We start from the raw sequence: 17,665 nt of genomic DNA, 5'->3' as shown, positions 1-17,665 counted from the left end.
CACCCAGCCCAGACTTACAGAAATTACCCCAAATGAGCAAAACCACCTTGGCAATAAGAAGACATCTACTTGGTGTTCAGATTTCTAAAATATTACAAGTTTAGGGGATTACATGGAACTCGGGAAAAAATGTTCTTGAAGGCACGCCTCAGGCTCTCCCTGAAAGAAACCTCAATTTATTCAGAGTTTCTTTTTCTGTCAAAAACAGTAGCTCTTTTGGACACCTTAATCTTGGTCATTATTGCATTTTGACATAATGCTTTGTAAATATTTAAAGTGGGGTGTGGTTTTTGATGAATTACCTTGTCCTAAAGTTTTTGAAATATAAAACATTAGTTTTTCTCGTAATCTCGTAGCTTCTCTGTATTTTAATTTCGCTGTGATAGAAATATAATACTGATTCAATATACTTTGTTGTGGGAGATTTCAGGAGAAAAAGCTGTTCAAGAAATTATGATGAAAGAGAAGTTGACCTTATTTGCACATGGAAACAAGCATCTCACCATCTAACTCAGCACCATTTGCTCTTGCAATTATAGCAACCATGAGCACAAATTCAGCAAAAAAATGAACTTTCCCATTTTGAAAATATAAGCCATTAAGCCAAAGCTGTGATCTATGACAGGTGCTTAATTCCATCTACATGCTTCCTATGGTTAGACACTGGCCTCTCTTCTGTCTTATTTTTCCCATTTAGCCATTAAGCAGAGCTTTCCCTTCCAGTAATGGATTACCAACTCCTGGTCTTTTTGGACAGCTGAGCTGCTGGTGCCTCTGTTTCGCTGAGTGAAAGCCTCAGAGGCACCTAAAATGCTCATAGGAATCTACTGGGATGTTGTTCTTGTTTGTTATTTGAAATGAGCACCTAAATATTTGAAATGAAATGAAAAATCTGAAATGACCCCATGAAATAGCTATTTCTTGGAGACTCCCTGTCCAGGCAGAGTTGCTCAGGTGAGGCTTGTGAGCTCCTAACAGCTCCACCTGAAAAACTAGTGCAGTTTTTTTAGCTCTCCTTTGTATTTGCTACAAGTAAGGGAAGGGTTTGATGTAAAAGTCCATCATCTGTACATCGAAAATTCTGTTTCAGTTCTCTCTTTCTCCAAAACCCACATTTCTCCTCCTGTTTGCATCTGGTTCACTTTCTCTACTTGAGCAGCCCCACTAAACCAATGAATATTAGTTAGAAATAGTAAGAAATACTCCTTAAGTAGCAATAGTAACCAGAATTAACTAATAATAGTAAGAAACACTTTTAAGCCATTTTAGGATCTAGATATGGCAACATTAGCAAGTGATGTGCGCACTAGGATGGGACCTGGGTAGTGAAACACTTTGTGCTGATCTCCTGATGCCTACACTCCCTACATGCATTTTAGAGGTTTTATTTCGAGCAATCCCAGTCTGGTCCTGCTGACTAAACTCCCATCAATGGCTGGAGCGCAACTTTCGGCTCAGTTTCACCCAACAGAAGTGTCCGCTGGTGCATCTGAGACTGCTCTACAATTCAAATCAAAGCAAATTTGGAAATTTACTGTTGTAGATGTGGCCAAATAGAATGCAAGTATGCTGGGAACAGTCAGAAAGGCAGCTTTAACATCACTAAAGTAATTCTGTATTAGCAGAGATTAGCTAGTATTAATGCCAAATGAACTTGGTAATTTCCAATATTAACACAAATCTCATTAAGCAAAAATAGAGCTAAAATAAATACTTGAAATAGCATATAGCCCCTTGTAAGACATGAGTATCTATAAAACTTCTCCTTAATATAACCCAGTTAAATAAGGTAGCAGAGTAGGAAGGGGAAGGCTACTGCTTTTAAAATTTATCAGTTAGCCATTACGCCGAGTAGGCAAAACGGGTCTTGTGCATATCCTTTCCACATTCGAATGGTCTGCACTTTAGTGTAATCTCAGTTTAATTTGCAAAAAATGCCTTACCCTTTAACCAAAATGTTTTTAACCTGAAGGGAAAAAGAACATTAAACAGTCCAGGATGTAGCCTGCACCAATGAGACTAAACTGTGTCAGAGCTTCGGGCAGCAGCCTTTCATATGTATTATTTGCACTCCTTTCGCTCAAGTCTTTGCATCGAGCATTCTGAAGTAGAAAATTTACCAAAAGCAGGTAAAAAGCTAATTAAAAGATGCTGAGAGAGAAACTAAACCTCACTTTGATTCCTGCTTCTTCCAAACAGAAAAAATGAGTTGTTCCAAAAATCTGAGGTCACATTTTCTGAGGGGTTTTTCAGTCTGTATTTATTAATCTCGGTTTTGCACCTGCTTCTACACTCAAACATCTCTATCTCTCTTTTCTTTGTACAATTTGTGGACACAGATGTAGGTTTCATACATAGCATGCAGATGCAAGTGCTAAATTGGAAAATGCAAATGCTGTGCATGATTGGAAAATGGAGACTTCTCTGTATGAGGCCTTCTTGGCATTCTGGACCAGAATACAGATTTCATAGACTTCATTCAAATACAGAAAATACAGGTATGTCATTCCTATTTTTAAAATAAAACAGAACTGCATATTTGCCTAAGAAAAGAAATTTTCAGAATTCTCCTTACTTAGGTTTTTTTTCCCTGGAAACAATATAGGTTATATCTTAATGAAAATCCATTGCATATATTAAGAATTATTTTTGTGCATATAATTTGATTAGATTTCATTGTAAACCTGTTCTTTTTAAGAGAGAGCATGCAGTAATATTACTGACACTACCTCAAACGGATATCAGCTAGTTTATACATAGAAGCTCGACTATTTTTGTGAGCAAAATATGATAAAAAAGAGAGACTCCAAACTCACTCATGCATCAGTGACCGCACCACCGTGTTTCCGTGAACGTGAGACTCGAAGAACAAGGTGTATAAGTATGGCAGCAGTGAGTATCTGATCTGAAGTGTAGCGCGAGAGATCTTGGCAAACTCTTCTCCGAACACCGCTGGGTCTTGTTCCTGTTAAGGAAAAGCTTTGATTTGTACTGAGCATTATAACTAGGGACTGCAAATTCAACGGAGAACCTGTGTGCAACCTAAGGAGAGCTGTGGCTGACATAATGCTACGAAAGTGAATGTTTAAGTAAGAAAAAGCACTGATTTGCAAACTGGAAGATGTATTAAGAACAACATCCTTTATCACCAACCTAATATTTGTATAAAATTTTTCAACTTGAAAAATGCCAGTGAGTTCAGACAGATCAGGCCCCACCACGGTGTCTGTGAGCCGTCTGCAACCACCCGTAACCCCGTGGCAGGAGGGGAGCTGGGGTTTCATGTCTGTGCTTGGGAACAGACAGCCTGTCTCTAGAAATTAATTTATCCTGAAGATGCAACCCCTCTGGGACAGAGAAGGTGAAACACAGGAAGAAGTGAAGACTAATAATCTGCAAAACAAAGGCAAAATCATAATTATGTTGGCCGAAAACATAAAGGGAAATCTATTTAAAAGTAAGAGTATATCCATGGCCCTGCTGAAGCCAACAGGAGTGACTGAAGCCACTGCGTGCGGTGGGGAAATCATTTCATCCATACAAAGAAACTTGATTTCTTCACCTGTGCCCACCATTTCAGGATGCCCTGACCGAGGGGACACCCACGCATCAGCAGTGCCCCTCGCCTCCTCGCTGCCAGCGATGCTCTCCTGGGAGAGAGGGCACGCACACTGGGTCCTGATGCTCTCCTGGGAGAGAGGGCACCCATACTGGGTCCTGATGCTCTCCTGGGAGAGAGGGCACGCATACTGGGTCCTGATGCTCTCCTGGGAGAGAGGGCACGCATACTGGGTCCTGATGCTCTCCTGGGAGAGAGGGCACCCATACTGGGTCCTGATGCTCTCCTGGGAGAGAGGGCACCCATACTGGGTCCCGATCCTCTCCTGGGAGAGAGGGCACCCATACTGGGTCCCACCATCAAGAGGACAGGTTTAAGCAATCTGTCTACATTTGTTGGCTGCTTCTGATCTACTTCAAGGCAACCTTGACTATCCCCTGCGATGGGATGCGGAGCACGCAGCCCAGGGCAGTGCTGATATGGGAAAGAGTTACATCTCCTTTAATTCCTCCTGTCCGACCTTCTCCAGCGCTAAACTGAGCCAGCTAACGAGGCACATGGCTCCCTTCCTCCTTCACAAAATGTTCCCATAATACTCAGTTTTCTCATTAAAATTGAAGAATGTATGATGGATTCCAAGGATAATGAAACATAAAAGGAACAGAAGTAACAAAGCTTTTTATATTATCTACTGCTTTTCAGACAAGAAAAGTATTAATTAAACCATTTGAAATCCCCAAAGGATTAGGCAAAGTGGATATTTAAGATTTTATTTTAACACTAACTTAATGTTAATGAAACTCAATATTTAAGTTAAATTTCTCCATTATTATGTTTACATCAAAATTAGTCACTGATAATATTCCCTGCTGGCTCTGAGCTACAGAGTATCCATCTATTATTTCAAAAATTGCACTATATTTTTACCAGTATTCTGACACTGTACAAATATTGCCTAAGTTCACAAAAAAACAGACAGATTTCTTAGGTGATGCTGAGTCACCCAAAATGCCTTGTTCATTTCTTTCAGTGAACACAATGTTTTAAATGAATTTAAGTAACCCAGTAAAAGCAAATGTATCTTCTGTTACTTCTGTCATTCACTCAACACTGAGTAGCAGCTCCCATCATGTAGACCCATTGCTCTTTTCCTGCTTATTAAATTGTGCATAAGTGATTAATACCCACTCACCCAGGTCAGACCCCGTTTGCATGCTCAAAGGGCCAAGCAAACATATATAGATAAGGTACCTCTAATTTTAGTGGAGAGGTAAATAGAAAATATTTATCAACAGCAGCAGCTAATACCTCACAGACATTTGTTCTCCTAGCGAGAAATATCTCAGCATATCTCAGGGATCTACGGGGTAATTCCTGACCCTCTTAATGACAGCACTATAGCTTATTATTCCTGCATTTGCCTAGTTCCTGAATGTCCATCATACTTTCATGCAGAGACAGAGGTCTTTCTGGGGGTGTAAATGTTGCAACATTTTGGTGATACAACTTCAAAGAAAACTGAAGGTTAGCTAATAACCTGAGCTCCAGCATTGCACGGGTCAGGTTACAGAAGAAAAAAAAAAGACATTTCTTGAACTAGCAGAACCGCGATTTCATCGTGGTTGCAGGTAAACACAGTGTACTTAGAAAGGCTGCAAGACCTTCAAACTGTTCACAGTTAGAAACAACCTGATGATACTTCTTTCTATCTGCAACAAGTCTTGAAAGGACTTTACGATAAGTCGAAGCCAGGGCATGGGTCTGGACTGAGGCCGCACTTTTTCATCCTTTTCATGTGCTCATTGGCCTTTTTTTAGTCTTTGTTGCTTCTTGGCTGATAATGCTGTCACTATCGCTGGCTCTGCTGGGAGTTCTCACGTTGGTGTGGAGCTTCCAACTGTGGCGTTGGTCTGAAACTTGCTTTTAAACAGCAAGGATGGTGTATAATGCCCTCTCTCCCCTTCCTGCAATACCTGTTATCGTTACAGAAGTACTGAAACAAAAATTGAAGTAAACAAGGGAGTAGGAAGATGTGCTAACACTCACTAGCTTTTAAATAAAACCTGGGCTTCAGTGGGTAAAAGATGGAGGGGAGGGATCTTACCAACGGTGTGGGAAGACCATTTTCTGTCATTCAAAATGCACAATACACGTTTCTGCATGGCTTTCAGATGTTAGATACTACATGGTTTTTAGCATTTCTATGTCATCTTTACACTATGGATGGGAAAAATTTACACTTCACCATGTAATTCCTGCTCTCAGTGCAGCACTCCTTTTCACCCGCTGCTCCAGTTTACCTGAGAATGGCAGGTTAATTTCTGAGAAAGTAATACAAATCGCCGTCGTCGTTACTGTAATCACAGACTACAGCTTTGTGTAACTTTGTTTACTTACGCTATTTCCCTCTGCATTGTGGTTTCTGGAAAATGGATAGAAAGAGCCAAGCTGCATCCAGCGCAAGCAGAGTTCATAGGTAGTGTTGTAGTTAAACCCACAGATATCAGCACCGATCTAAAGAAAAATAAAATCATTGGATAAGTGTTTGTGATAGTGACTGAGGCCCAAAAATGAGAAACTACGGGAGTTTGTTAATAACAATAATTTTTGGAAAGAGGTACCTATTTCTGATGACTTTACAAGAATGCTCCCTAATGATATGAATTTTTCTGGGGCTGAGATTGTACTGGCTCCTAGAGCATTAACATCACTGTGGAAGATCTGACCGTATTTCAATAATTCTACAAATTCTCCAGCCCAGCTTGCAAAACCAGAAATATATGGAGGGACCTCAATGATAGAATACATAATATAAAGAGATCGGTTTTGGATGGCATGCAGTGATTTAATCTGAATCTAGCAGTGCTATTTTTGTTTCTCTTCAGCCAGCCAAGATTGATGACATTTAGCTTTTTTTAATCTGCATTTCCTTATGCTGTGGAGGCCGTTACTGCTGGCCATCTCAAGCAGCTTATTTCACAAAACATTTGAGTTAATTTAAAGTGATATTGTGTATGAGCCAGCAACTGCCTGAAGGACACCGGACTTATGTAGGGGATGCCAAAGAGGTTGAATTCCAGGATTCCAATGATTGACTGGTGCATGTCCTTCCACCGAGAGAAGTTGTCACCCAGCCAGTGACCCCCGTGCTTCCCACTGCCAACAAATGTAGACCGACTCAAGACAAACGCTCGCTTTCCAGTTGCCTGCTGGGCAACACTGCAAAGAAATGCAACAAGGCCATTAAAAATAAGAATGGTAACTGAAAGGGTTATATCCTCAACCTGAGCTTTCAGGCACAATTTTATCTGAAGGGGTGTTATTCGTGAAACAATTATTATTGTGGTCCCAAGTCACGTGAAAATGTGGCTGCAGAACTGCAGATAATGGGAAGTTTTACTCAGTGGCCAAAATAAAAAACTAAAATATATCTGATCCACAAAACGATTTGTTTCAGGTATTTTTACTCTTCCTAAAAAATAATTTGTGTTTAATTTATTCTCAACAGTGTCTCAAACTGAAAAATTGAAACATAATTTCCTTTCTGTATTAGTACATTTAATTTAGTGTCCTACAGGTTCCTAAAAAACCAGTATAATATGTATTTTTTTCAATATAGGATTTATTTAGAGATTTGTATTGGCAAATGAAGTTCTAATATCCTGGAATTAAAAGTGTAAAAAAAAAAACCAAAAAACCAAAACCCAACACTATCTGAACTTCTTAAAAAAAGAAATAATCAGTATAGAAAGCAAAAATGTCATAATTCAAAATGTCACCCCATCCTTGTATTTCCTCTGGTTTCCTGTCATTGTTTGATATATGAGGTTTCATTACAGAATTAGTGGTGTTATGAATTTTTCCTTGCCTTTTGAAAACAATTTTGCTGCATCACCAGAAACTCAAGGAAGTGCAATATGCCTTAACAAATCTGTTACAAAATCCCTCAACATAGGATAATCTCTGTACATAATTACATATGGCAATATTATGTATTGCAGGAACTCAAATTCAGCTCTGCTTTAATATGATTTGGGCAACACAAGTTAGATTCTCTGGGAAATCCTAGCATGAAATATTAATCATGTTGTTCACCATCCACCTCCTTCTCCCTTTCCTTAATGAGATTGGATCAAGAGCTCTTTCTTCCCTATTCATAATGGCCAATATTCGGTATTGGTTCTGTAATGGCACAGAGCCTTTAAAATGCTTCCACATTTGTTTCTGAAGCAAGAAACCCAACAGCTTTCATGCAAGCCTAAACACGTTAGCCTTATGGGCCATATGCAGCAAGAGGTGCAGTTCTTGAACCATGTGGGACCTGCTGGTTCTGGGTTGTAGGTGCACTGCTGGGCCCAATAACTGCACAAGACTCCATGTGCTTTGTATAAATGGCATTTTGGAGCCATTTCATGGATGTCCTGAGTATGAGTCCTCTCCTCTGGCTGTGCAGCACAAGTCTTTGGCTCCATTTGCAAATGCAGGTGCTAATGAGGGCAACTTCGGATCAGCTCAACTATGGCCCAGAGCTGCATAAACAATTTGCAACAAGTAATTTATTGCATAAATTACAATCTCTTGTGAACCATTGCCGAACAGGTCCTAATGTTGTCAAATGTATTTGTTGATTGAAATTGTTTACAGAATATCACGTGCAAATAACTCTTGGCATTAAGCTATGCACAAGCTGATTGCTGCTAGTTCATGTATCCAAATTCAAGCCATTTGATATGGGTCAGATGACACATTTCATACTCTCTGGCTGCATTAGAATAATTCTTAGAATTGTTTTTTATACAATTATGAACTTGTCATTCGTTTTCAGCCAATATCCTGCAATTGATGCTGGTTTGCTAAACATTCCTGTCAGTAATGTAATTTAGTATATTACTTATGAAGAGTGAATGCAGAAAGGGTATACAACCAGCCTTGAAAAGAAATGTGTTTGAGAAACCCCAATGAATATGTATGAAAAGATCTTCACCAAAGTTTCCCAGCTTTGCAGGGAATCCGGCCCCTGCTTATGCTTTTGGTGGTGTTCTCCAGCCTTGAAGGACTCTCTACTTTTGGCTGAGCAAAACATGTGTTTCTTCTGAGCAAAACCTTCCCCACGCGCTGCAGGAATGGGAAGGTTTACAGCCTTGGGGGAGGGCACCGTGCAGCAGTAACCGTCCCAGCAGCGTTGGTCCGGGTTAGGGCGGCTGGGGCAGCGTGCACACTGAACGGGCTGGGGCAGAGCTGCCGGCACACGGAGCTTTCCTGCTAAACTGACGGGGTTTGTCTCAGGCAATTGGCTTTGCTGGCACAGAGCCTGAATAAAACTTAACATCTCAAGAAGACAGGCAAATCCAAAGTCTCTATTTGAACAGTGTTACCAAGACAGTGTATGCTTATGTGGACCCCAGCGGGCAGAGGACAAATCCCAGTGGAGAGACCAGTGATGGGAGGATCTTTGCTGAGATTGGGGCAGAGGGCCCCAAAACCCATGCTAAGTCCTATGCATCCTAGCTGTGTGGTTCAAGGACTTTCTGCTCCTTCTCTTGAAAGCTGGACTCCTCTTCAGCCAGGCCCACAAGAGCTGGCAAACTGCTTCTGGCTTTTACCCAGTGCTTCCCTTCCCCCAGGCTTGGTGTATAAAATACAAGTGCATCAACACCCTAAGTAGGCTCATTTAGCCATGTCCTCTGGATGCTATCACAATACAACTGCTGAAAATGAGTGCTAAATACTGAAATAAGCCAGCACAAGGACCCCTGCTTTGGCACTTATATTACAGTATTAAACTTATCTGTGTTTTAGCTCAACCTCTGCTGGAAAGGCATGATTTGCCCATTTGATTTAATCCAACAGCTAGCTTTCCACTGTCGCTCCAGCTTCGCAGCAACAGTCTGCCTGTGTAAGCTAGTTCTGAGCGCTTCCCAGCTGCAAAATGAGTTTTACAGTAGCCGACAGCAACTGTGCTGCAATGCAGCTCTGCCTTCCTGGACCGACTGAGCCCCAAGCCAAAATGCAAAACGCTGCCTGCCGGGAACCAGAGGCAGCTCCAGAAGCAGCCAGGGGAGCTGCGCGGTTCGGATCCTTCACTGGCAGCAATAGAAACTCCTCTGCTTGGGCCACGGTAATGAAGGGATGGAAAAATTCCCCTGACGCCACACCAGGCTGCCGCTGCAGCGGCTGCACGTGAGCAGCTGTAGCGGAGGACAGAAACATCCTGCTCTAGTTATGCAAAAGCAGCAGTGGGAGAGTTAGGCCCTACAAATAGATCCTGATTTTAGCTAAGAAAAGTAAAGTTGGTAAAGAGTCTGTTTCTTCTTCCAGGATTCTCTTTTCTTGAAACTTCTTACTAAATGAGAAACAGTAAAATGAAGCATGGGGCTTCTTATTAGAAGTTTCTTATTAGATACTATTACAGATTTCCCAGGTAATATCAGAGGCTTTTAAAATGTATTTCAATCACCTGAAATCTGCTTAGAAATACTTAGAAAACTTACTGGAAAGTTGGTGCTGTCTGTGACCAGCCGAAGAGAGAGTGTGTGTTATAATGATCTCCAAGGTAAGTCTTGGAGTCGGGACACAACGTCTTTTGCGCCAGGGAACGATCAGAAATGCCTGAGAATGATACAAAACACTGTAAAATTATATACATCACAATTCAAAGCTCTTCATATTTCTACTCATTTAGGGGTGAAAACACCCAATGATTTGGGAAGAGGAAAAGCTGAGGAAGTGCTGGACCTGCACTGATTAGAGGTTAGCATGTAGCCATGAATACCTGCCTGCAGACAGGCACATATGTCCTCCGGAGGGTGAGAGGCCTGAGTAAACACTGCTAATTAATTTCAAATTTTATGTGCAATAATTCAAAACATCTGTACAGGTATCATGTATTCAGTGAGTAATAGCCAGAAAGAAAATTTCTGCATTGCTGAATTAAGAATACACCTACGTATTCTTTCACATAGTGACGAATTTTACTTAAGAGCAAAAATCTTGCAAGAAAAAACAACAAAACCAGAAATTCAGACACCCAGGGAACTTGTATGGTTGCGTGAAATCACGAGACCTCGGTTTGCGTATCACTCAGCTGCAGATGTAGGTAGGCAGCACGATTCTGCCCTGTCACGGCAAAATTCACACTTAAGCTCAGCTCTGGCCCCTCTCTTCCCCTGAGGCATCTAGGACTAAAAGCCACAGGACTAATGGCACGGCCTCAAGCAGCATTGCAAGCGATGAGTGGGGAGTGTCGGAGGTGTGCCGGGGAGGAAAAAGCATGAGGTGCAGCAGTCCACAGGGTGTCGTCTGCTACGGCCCGATACGCTGCACAGAAGAGGGCAAGGACAGATTACAATGGGCATATTCACATGCGGATGGATCATCCAGTAACTCTTTCTATCAGCAGGTCACAGGCAGCGGAGGCAGCAGTAGCTTTTTGCCTTCAGTAATAGTCAGGGGTAGCCCTGACGTCGCTGGCACAGCACCAGTTTAGCTGAGCCAAGGGGAAGCAATATGAGGCACAAATTGGCTGCACAGATGATGCCTGGTCTTTGATCCCATCTTAAGGAGATGCTGGCAAAGCCCATTTGGTGCAGAAAATGTGATTCTCATCCTCTGCAGGTAACCTCCATGAAAATGCCATGTGAAGTTCAGCAGGAATTGGGCAGGTCAGCTATTTGGTTTATACAATGTATTTATTTTTAGAGATGCAGTTGAAAATGTTATAAAATCCTCTCAAAAAAAGAAAGAAGGTAGATTCTCAAATATTCTTCTTTTGCATGCTTAATTAGGTGCACACACTATTGTAAATATTTCTCCGTGAGCAGGCAATCTCACTGCCTAATCGCAATTTACTGTATGTTTGCAGTTCATGGCTACAAAGTGCATTTCTCTGTACCTGAAACCCCATTAGCCTCTCTGCTCTGCTGTGCCACCACAGCTGGAATCCTTGTGTTTGGATCTTTAGACACAAAGACTCCAGTGTGGCTGATCTGCATCAGAAATAACTTAATTTATAGGCAATTTCCAAGTAATTTTGACTGATATGGCTTTGAAGAAGACACTAAGGTTCTGGGGAAAGTCACACTTAATGTCCCAGTGGCACTTAATTATTAGCCCCATAAAATTAGGGTGGGATATGAAAGAAAATGCTGCCACATGAGTCATATTTTCATGCTTCATTCTTATTCTGAGTATTTTGTATTCTGCCTCAGTAATAGTGATTATTTTACAACTGCATATTAATCTTCAGTATAAAGTGTTTTACAGAAAATTGATTTGAAGGACATCTGCTTTGACATGAACCGTGGTTCAAACCACGGTTACATGTAATCGTGGTTATAATTTAGATAAGGAGGCTGAAGGCTACATTGACAAAAAACCTGAGGCACTGAGACTGGGACTTGCACAAATTCGTCACCTGAGGCAACAGTGAGGCTCCAAAACCCTGCCAACCCCAGGAAGGTCCCAATGTCTTGTTGGGCTAAGCAGCTTAGGTCCCACCTCACACCTACACCAGTGAAGGGCTTGGACAGCCAAGGGCATGCACAGTATTGGCATAAAGTGGAATATAAAAGAAAGCCCTTAAACGCTGGTTGAAAACAGATCTCCCACACCTTGGAAAAAATACCTTAGGCTCCTGTCTGCAGAAGGAAGACCAACACTGTGAGTCACAAGCAGAAGTAGGTGCATATATGCACGAGAAGGAGCAAGTCAGAGGGAGAAACTGGGCTCAAAATACACCTGTCTTCAACATCCCTCGTTGTCCTTACATGTCATGTAGATATCTAGGTCTCTAAGTCTGACTCCTCTATAATGGCTTAGGCTTCAACGCTAATTGTCACAAAGCTCAGCTTCATGGCTCAGAAGCCTCTCTATGGGTCCATCCTTCAGTCCTTTATTTGTGAGGGTAAAGGGAGCTCTGCTGTTTTGGCCATCTTCCCCAAAGTCTCACACATTTTTTTGCAGTTCTGAATGCTGACAAAAATGGAGGTAACTTAAGGCAAAGGTGGAAATGTCTCATCAGTTCCTGGGCTTTGGTCAATGACAAGACCCACAGGGCCAGTATACAACAGTTGCAATCAGCGGTTTCCCCGCAAAGAGGGCAAACACCAAAATCATAATTAAAAGCTCTGCTTCTGGTTTCAATAATTTACAATCTTTTTATAATATTTTGTCATGCTTTTGTTATGTTTATGTTTCCCTTGTATTCAGAGTAAAAAGAAATGAGATTTAATAAAAATGAAGAATTCACATGACAGTACAGCAGCCTGAAGGGAAAAAGGGGACATTTCCAATACTTCACTGTTAATAACTCATATATCAACTTCCTGCTGCATATTAGCATTGCTCAGGCAGCCAGGCTTTCCTGGGGAAATGTTGGCTGGTTTAATTGCCAGGACCACTGGCACTAATTGTAAGTACTTATGGCTTCCTGGGGAAGAATGAGCATGTCATTAACTCGGCCACTGGAAGAGGTGTTCCCATTCCTATCCATCTCCCATAGGCTTGGGCATTTTTAAACTTAGTTTTAGGCCATTTCTAGTAAGGCAATGAAAATTTATTTCCCACCAGAAAGAAAAGATATTGAATTAAGGCATCAGGGAGATGCTATCTTCCTTGTCATGGTTTGTGGAAAAGGCAGAGACTGCCCATCCCTGGGACTAGCAGTGGTGATGGTGAGGCAGAAGGGTTACTCCTTCCATAAATCTGTAGCTGAGTTACAGTATATAGGCATCTTGCCCTTTCTCTGATGCAGACCAGTTGCTCAGAGAATGGCAGGGAAGGCCATTTTTCTAGTCCTGTTACAAGGCAGCCCCAGTGCCAGAGGAAAGTGGCTTATGTTTGATACTCCACCAAAGCCGAGCCAATGGTCTTGAACAAATATGTAACTGAACACACACAACAGGCAGGGAAAGATGGAAAATGAGAGGATGGAATTTTTTTCTAAGAAATAGCCTATCCAGGAGTAAAAAGAAAAAACAAAAAAGATTGTCAAGGAAACTTTACTTACTAGGAATGTAAGGAGGGTTATTGATATCATTAACAGCACATCCAGGATACTGGCCTCTTAAGAAATTGGATGGTTCGTTCATATCCTTTAATAAAGAGAGTAAGACACATGTCAAAAGCCTAATTTTCTTTTTTTAAAAGAAGGGAGGGCAAATATAATGAGACATACAATCCAGATCCCATCGTAGTCAAGGACATCCTTAAACTCCAGACACATCTGGGTCCACCACTCAACTGTCCTGGGGTTGGTGTAGTCAGGAAACACCGAGTCTCCCGGGGGCCAGGCCTAGAGTTCACAGATATAACGCCTGGTTATCTTCTCGTTTCTGTTACACAGGTGCTTTATCACTTTGAAGCAGCACTAGACCAAATGCATGAGAGAATTTAATAAACCAACCTTTCCAACAGCAGGAGTTACGCCATCGGAGTTGTTCACCCAGACTCCCATTTCCTCTCCGAGATCATAAGGCCTGTAAGTGCCAGGTTCTTCGTCCTTAGTTATGAAAGGGTCCTGAAAACAATGGTTACACTTCCATTATCGAAATCCCACAGGTAACAATTACTTTTCTATTTGTACATTTTAGAAAAATTTGGATTATGTTCTTAATGCAGATTGCAATTATATTGGAAGAAAACAGCATTAAAATTTAATAAGAATTGAGAGCACATAATAATTTAGGAAAAGTCATTAAAGATATGTTGTGAGTATTTCTTGTATAAGGCAAAAGTGATGTGAAATTATTAAATACCTTCATGTTTATTTTTTATGAGACATTCTTTTGAATGTCTTAAATTATTTTAGAGAGGCACTAGATTTTACTTTCCCCCTGTCGAGGTCTCTGCTTGGCAGAGCAGGGTGCCACTCGGGGCATTCCCACGCTTGGACACCTCTGGGTTTCCTCCAAGGCAATCCTCATTCCAGCTGCCTCACCATCAGCAGCTTAATGCTGGAATAAGTAAAACTTCTCAAGGGGCTTGAAGTTGGGACACATCCAACCTCAAAAGGACCTCATTAGCCCTCCCTTCAGATCCAATGTCAGACAAGGGGGTTTTTATGCCAGCCTGGTGCAGAGTAACCCAACTCACGCACACCTGTGGGGCCATACGTCTCTGTTCTCCCCAGGCGTGAAGACCACAGCATTTTACACCCCATAGCTCGTCCTTGCTGCCCCTTTCACTGCTTGGAGTGGTCACCACCTCCCATCGCTGCCAGTGGCATTGACACCACCAGCTTCTCTGCCCCAGGACGGCCACTGGTAGCCACCAAGCTCATTGAAAGGGAGCCTGATCTGCTCCTGGGGAAGATGGTGGCCCACCATGCCAGTAAGTAATAAAGTTAGGAATACTTTGAGGTGCGTGCCAGTGAATGAAGAGATACTATTCAACACTGCTCAGCAGTCAACTGGAACTAAAAGGAGGTAAGTGTGCTTTGCAATATGTCCCTAATTGGGAGCAGCTATCTGCTTTGTGTTATTTAGAACAGAGGAAGATTGCACCCATTTTAGAAGAAGGGAATTCTTTACTTTTCTCTTAGAAAATGTTATTCCCTCAGGTTCTGCTTAAGGCAAAACCTTTCAGTTACGAAACACAAGGGAGAAAAACACCACTGAAACAATTCTTCCATTCACTTATAGCTTGTGCAATAATTTAGGTGAACTTTAATTAAAATGTGATAGAAGTCTAACTAGTAAACTTCTTAAGAACAAAAAATATCTAATCCCAAATGGTGAATTTCTTTAAAGGCATGTTTTAAAGCTCATTTTAATACCCAAACTAATTGCCTGATTGTCCTGGTTTCAGCTGGGACAGAGTTAATTTTCTTCCTAGTAGCTGGTATAGTGCTGTGTTTTGGATTTAGTATGAGAACGTTGATAACACACTGATGGTTTAGTTGTTGCTAAGTAGTGCTCACCCTAGTCAAGGATTTTTCAGCTTCCCGTGCTCTGCCGGGTGCTCAAGCAGCTGGGAGGGGGCACAGCCAAACTGGCCAGAGGGCCATTCCATACCATATGGCGTCATGCTCAGTATAGAAACTGGGGGGAGTTGGCCGGGGGGCAGCGATCGCTGCTTGGGGATGGGCTGGGCATCAGTCGGTGGGTGGTGAGTGGTTGCATCACTGGTTTTTTTGTTCTTCCCTGGGTTTTGTTCCTCTCTCTCTCTCGTTATTTTCCTTTTCATTATTATTATTATTATTATATTTCAATTATTAAACTGTTCTTATCTCAGTCCACGGGTTTTCTTACTTGTGCTTTTCAGATTCTCTCCCCCATCCCACTGTGGGGGGGAGGGTGAGCGAGCGGCTGGGTGGTGCTTGGTTGCCAACTGGGGTTAAACCACAAATGACACTGGTTTACTTGTAAGCCCTTCTGTTCAACTTTAACTATCTAGCTCCAGCGTCACCTCCATAAAGAGTGTAAGCGTCCATTACTTTTTTAACTTGTTTAATAGTTCAGCTTTGGAAAAGCAAAAACTGTCCATCTGCAGTAATTATCTTATAATTGTGGAAAAGATGTCTCTCAAGGGACTTGAAGGCTGGAAGAAGTCAGCTTAATTAGCTACTCCTAATCCAAACTTCTGGTTTCCTTCAGCTGAAAGGTTATTCCAGTGCATAAATCTAATATATTATGCAGGTTTAGTATCGTCCTAAAGAGAACAAAACCCTCCCGTGCATTCACGGGTTGTTTGTGGGGGAGGAAGTTCATGTCTGTTAAAGCTTCCCTAACTCTTGGAGAGGAGGTGCTGAGCATCCTTAGCTCCAAGTGACTGCCCTGGGGCCTGGGGGCACCCAGCCCTTATCCGGACTGACGCCCTTCCACCTATGGCCCCAAACATAGATTTTGACACACAGTCATAAAAACTAATCTCTGGAAATTTTAGCCTCTGCAGCTCATAGAGCTGGACTTTAAAATGTTAAAGCTATCAAGCATTATTTTGAATCATGAGCATGTTGCTATTGACTTTTAAGTAATTTGTCACTCATGTCATTCCTAGCTGTTTCTATTTTTAGTGTGATTTAACGGAAGGTATAGAAGGTCTTTCATTAAAGCTCCTCTTCAGTAATAATGTTTATCATTTTACATTGTAGTCATTGTTACTTTTAGAACTTCTTTCTTTGTATCTTAAGAATATATTTGCTCTGACTCAGCTGAAGTATGCACATTATTCAGCGCAATAATGATGACCAAGTACTGACACTCTTAGACAAAAGTTCCCTTAAATTGAGGTGGCCTCTGAAAGAGATCAGGAGAGAGAAGTGCTGAAGGACTGCATTTAGAGAGCCCGGTAATGGGGCCATGCTACTATCAAGGTGACCACAGGCACGGAGGGCTCTCAGCATTGGATGCAAGCGTGGGGACTGGACTACCTGATGGCGAGGCACCAGCCACCCCAGCAGTGGTGGCACAACAGAGTTCAGGGTCCCGTCCTCAGGCAGGTTACCAGTGTTAATAGTGCTGGCTGTCAGGATCCGCGCTTTGCTTGTGACCATAGCAGTTTGAGATGAGGAGAACTGAACCCATCTCCCCCAAATCCATTTACTAGAGGTTTTACATGACACTAAGTGACTGCAATCAGAGCCCATTCCCTGAAATCATCAGAGGGAGGCAACAATCTGCTACACTCGGGGAACTCACTCATTACCGTCACTACCCAAAGGGAATCTAGAAAATTGTTCTTTCGGTATCAGACTGGATTACACTTGCCTTGATTGCAGTTAGCATGGCTTTGCTGTCACTTGGGAATGAAACCCTTCATACTGTTCCAGCTCCTGACTCAACTTATGGGAATGCTTTACATCACTAAAGAATGCTAACAGTCAGAGTTTGACAGAAATATCAGCGACTGTAATAAAGTGAAAATAGAAAACTTCACTACCAGTGCAACATATACTTCCCATTAGGTTTTAAAAAATGAAGGACAAACTGGGTCAGCTTTTGTTCTTTTTCACAAGCTTATCTAAAGAACTAGAGCAGAAGACAGTCCTCAGTTACAGGTTACTGGAAGGAGGAAAGAAGGGCTTCCTATCTGGATTCCCATTAGCTCATTGCATGAATTAAGAATTGTTGTTATGTTCCTTGCATCTGCCTAACAGCTAAATTTACA

General features: G+C 41.8%; 1 protein-coding gene across 1 annotated transcript in view; it reads right to left on the bottom strand.

The window, feature by feature from the left end:
• The window catches only part of LOC142402593 (lysosomal alpha-glucosidase-like), a 28,912-nt gene extending 11,861 nt beyond the window's left edge, over positions 1-17,051 (bottom strand). The window contains exons 1-7 of the mRNA XM_075490903.1: positions 16,929-17,051; positions 13,962-14,075; positions 13,734-13,850; positions 13,566-13,650; positions 10,051-10,168; positions 6,601-6,778; positions 5,957-6,073 (exon numbers count right to left, since the gene is read on the bottom strand). Coding sequence (XP_075347018.1) covers positions 5,957-6,073; positions 6,601-6,778; positions 10,051-10,168; positions 13,566-13,650; positions 13,734-13,850; positions 13,962-14,075; positions 16,929-17,051 — 852 coding nt within the window. The remainder of the gene's footprint in view (positions 1-5,956; positions 6,074-6,600; positions 6,779-10,050; positions 10,169-13,565; positions 13,651-13,733; positions 13,851-13,961; positions 14,076-16,928) is intronic.
• Positions 17,052-17,665: the final 614 nt, after the last annotated feature.

Source organism: Mycteria americana, chromosome 1 (genome assembly GCF_035582795.1).
Source record: "Mycteria americana isolate JAX WOST 10 ecotype Jacksonville Zoo and Gardens chromosome 1, USCA_MyAme_1.0, whole genome shotgun sequence".
Lineage (NCBI taxonomy): Eukaryota > Metazoa > Chordata > Aves > Ciconiiformes > Ciconiidae > Mycteria > Mycteria americana.
Note: the sequence above shows the minus strand (reverse complement) of the source record. Positions and strands in the feature narration are given on the sequence as shown.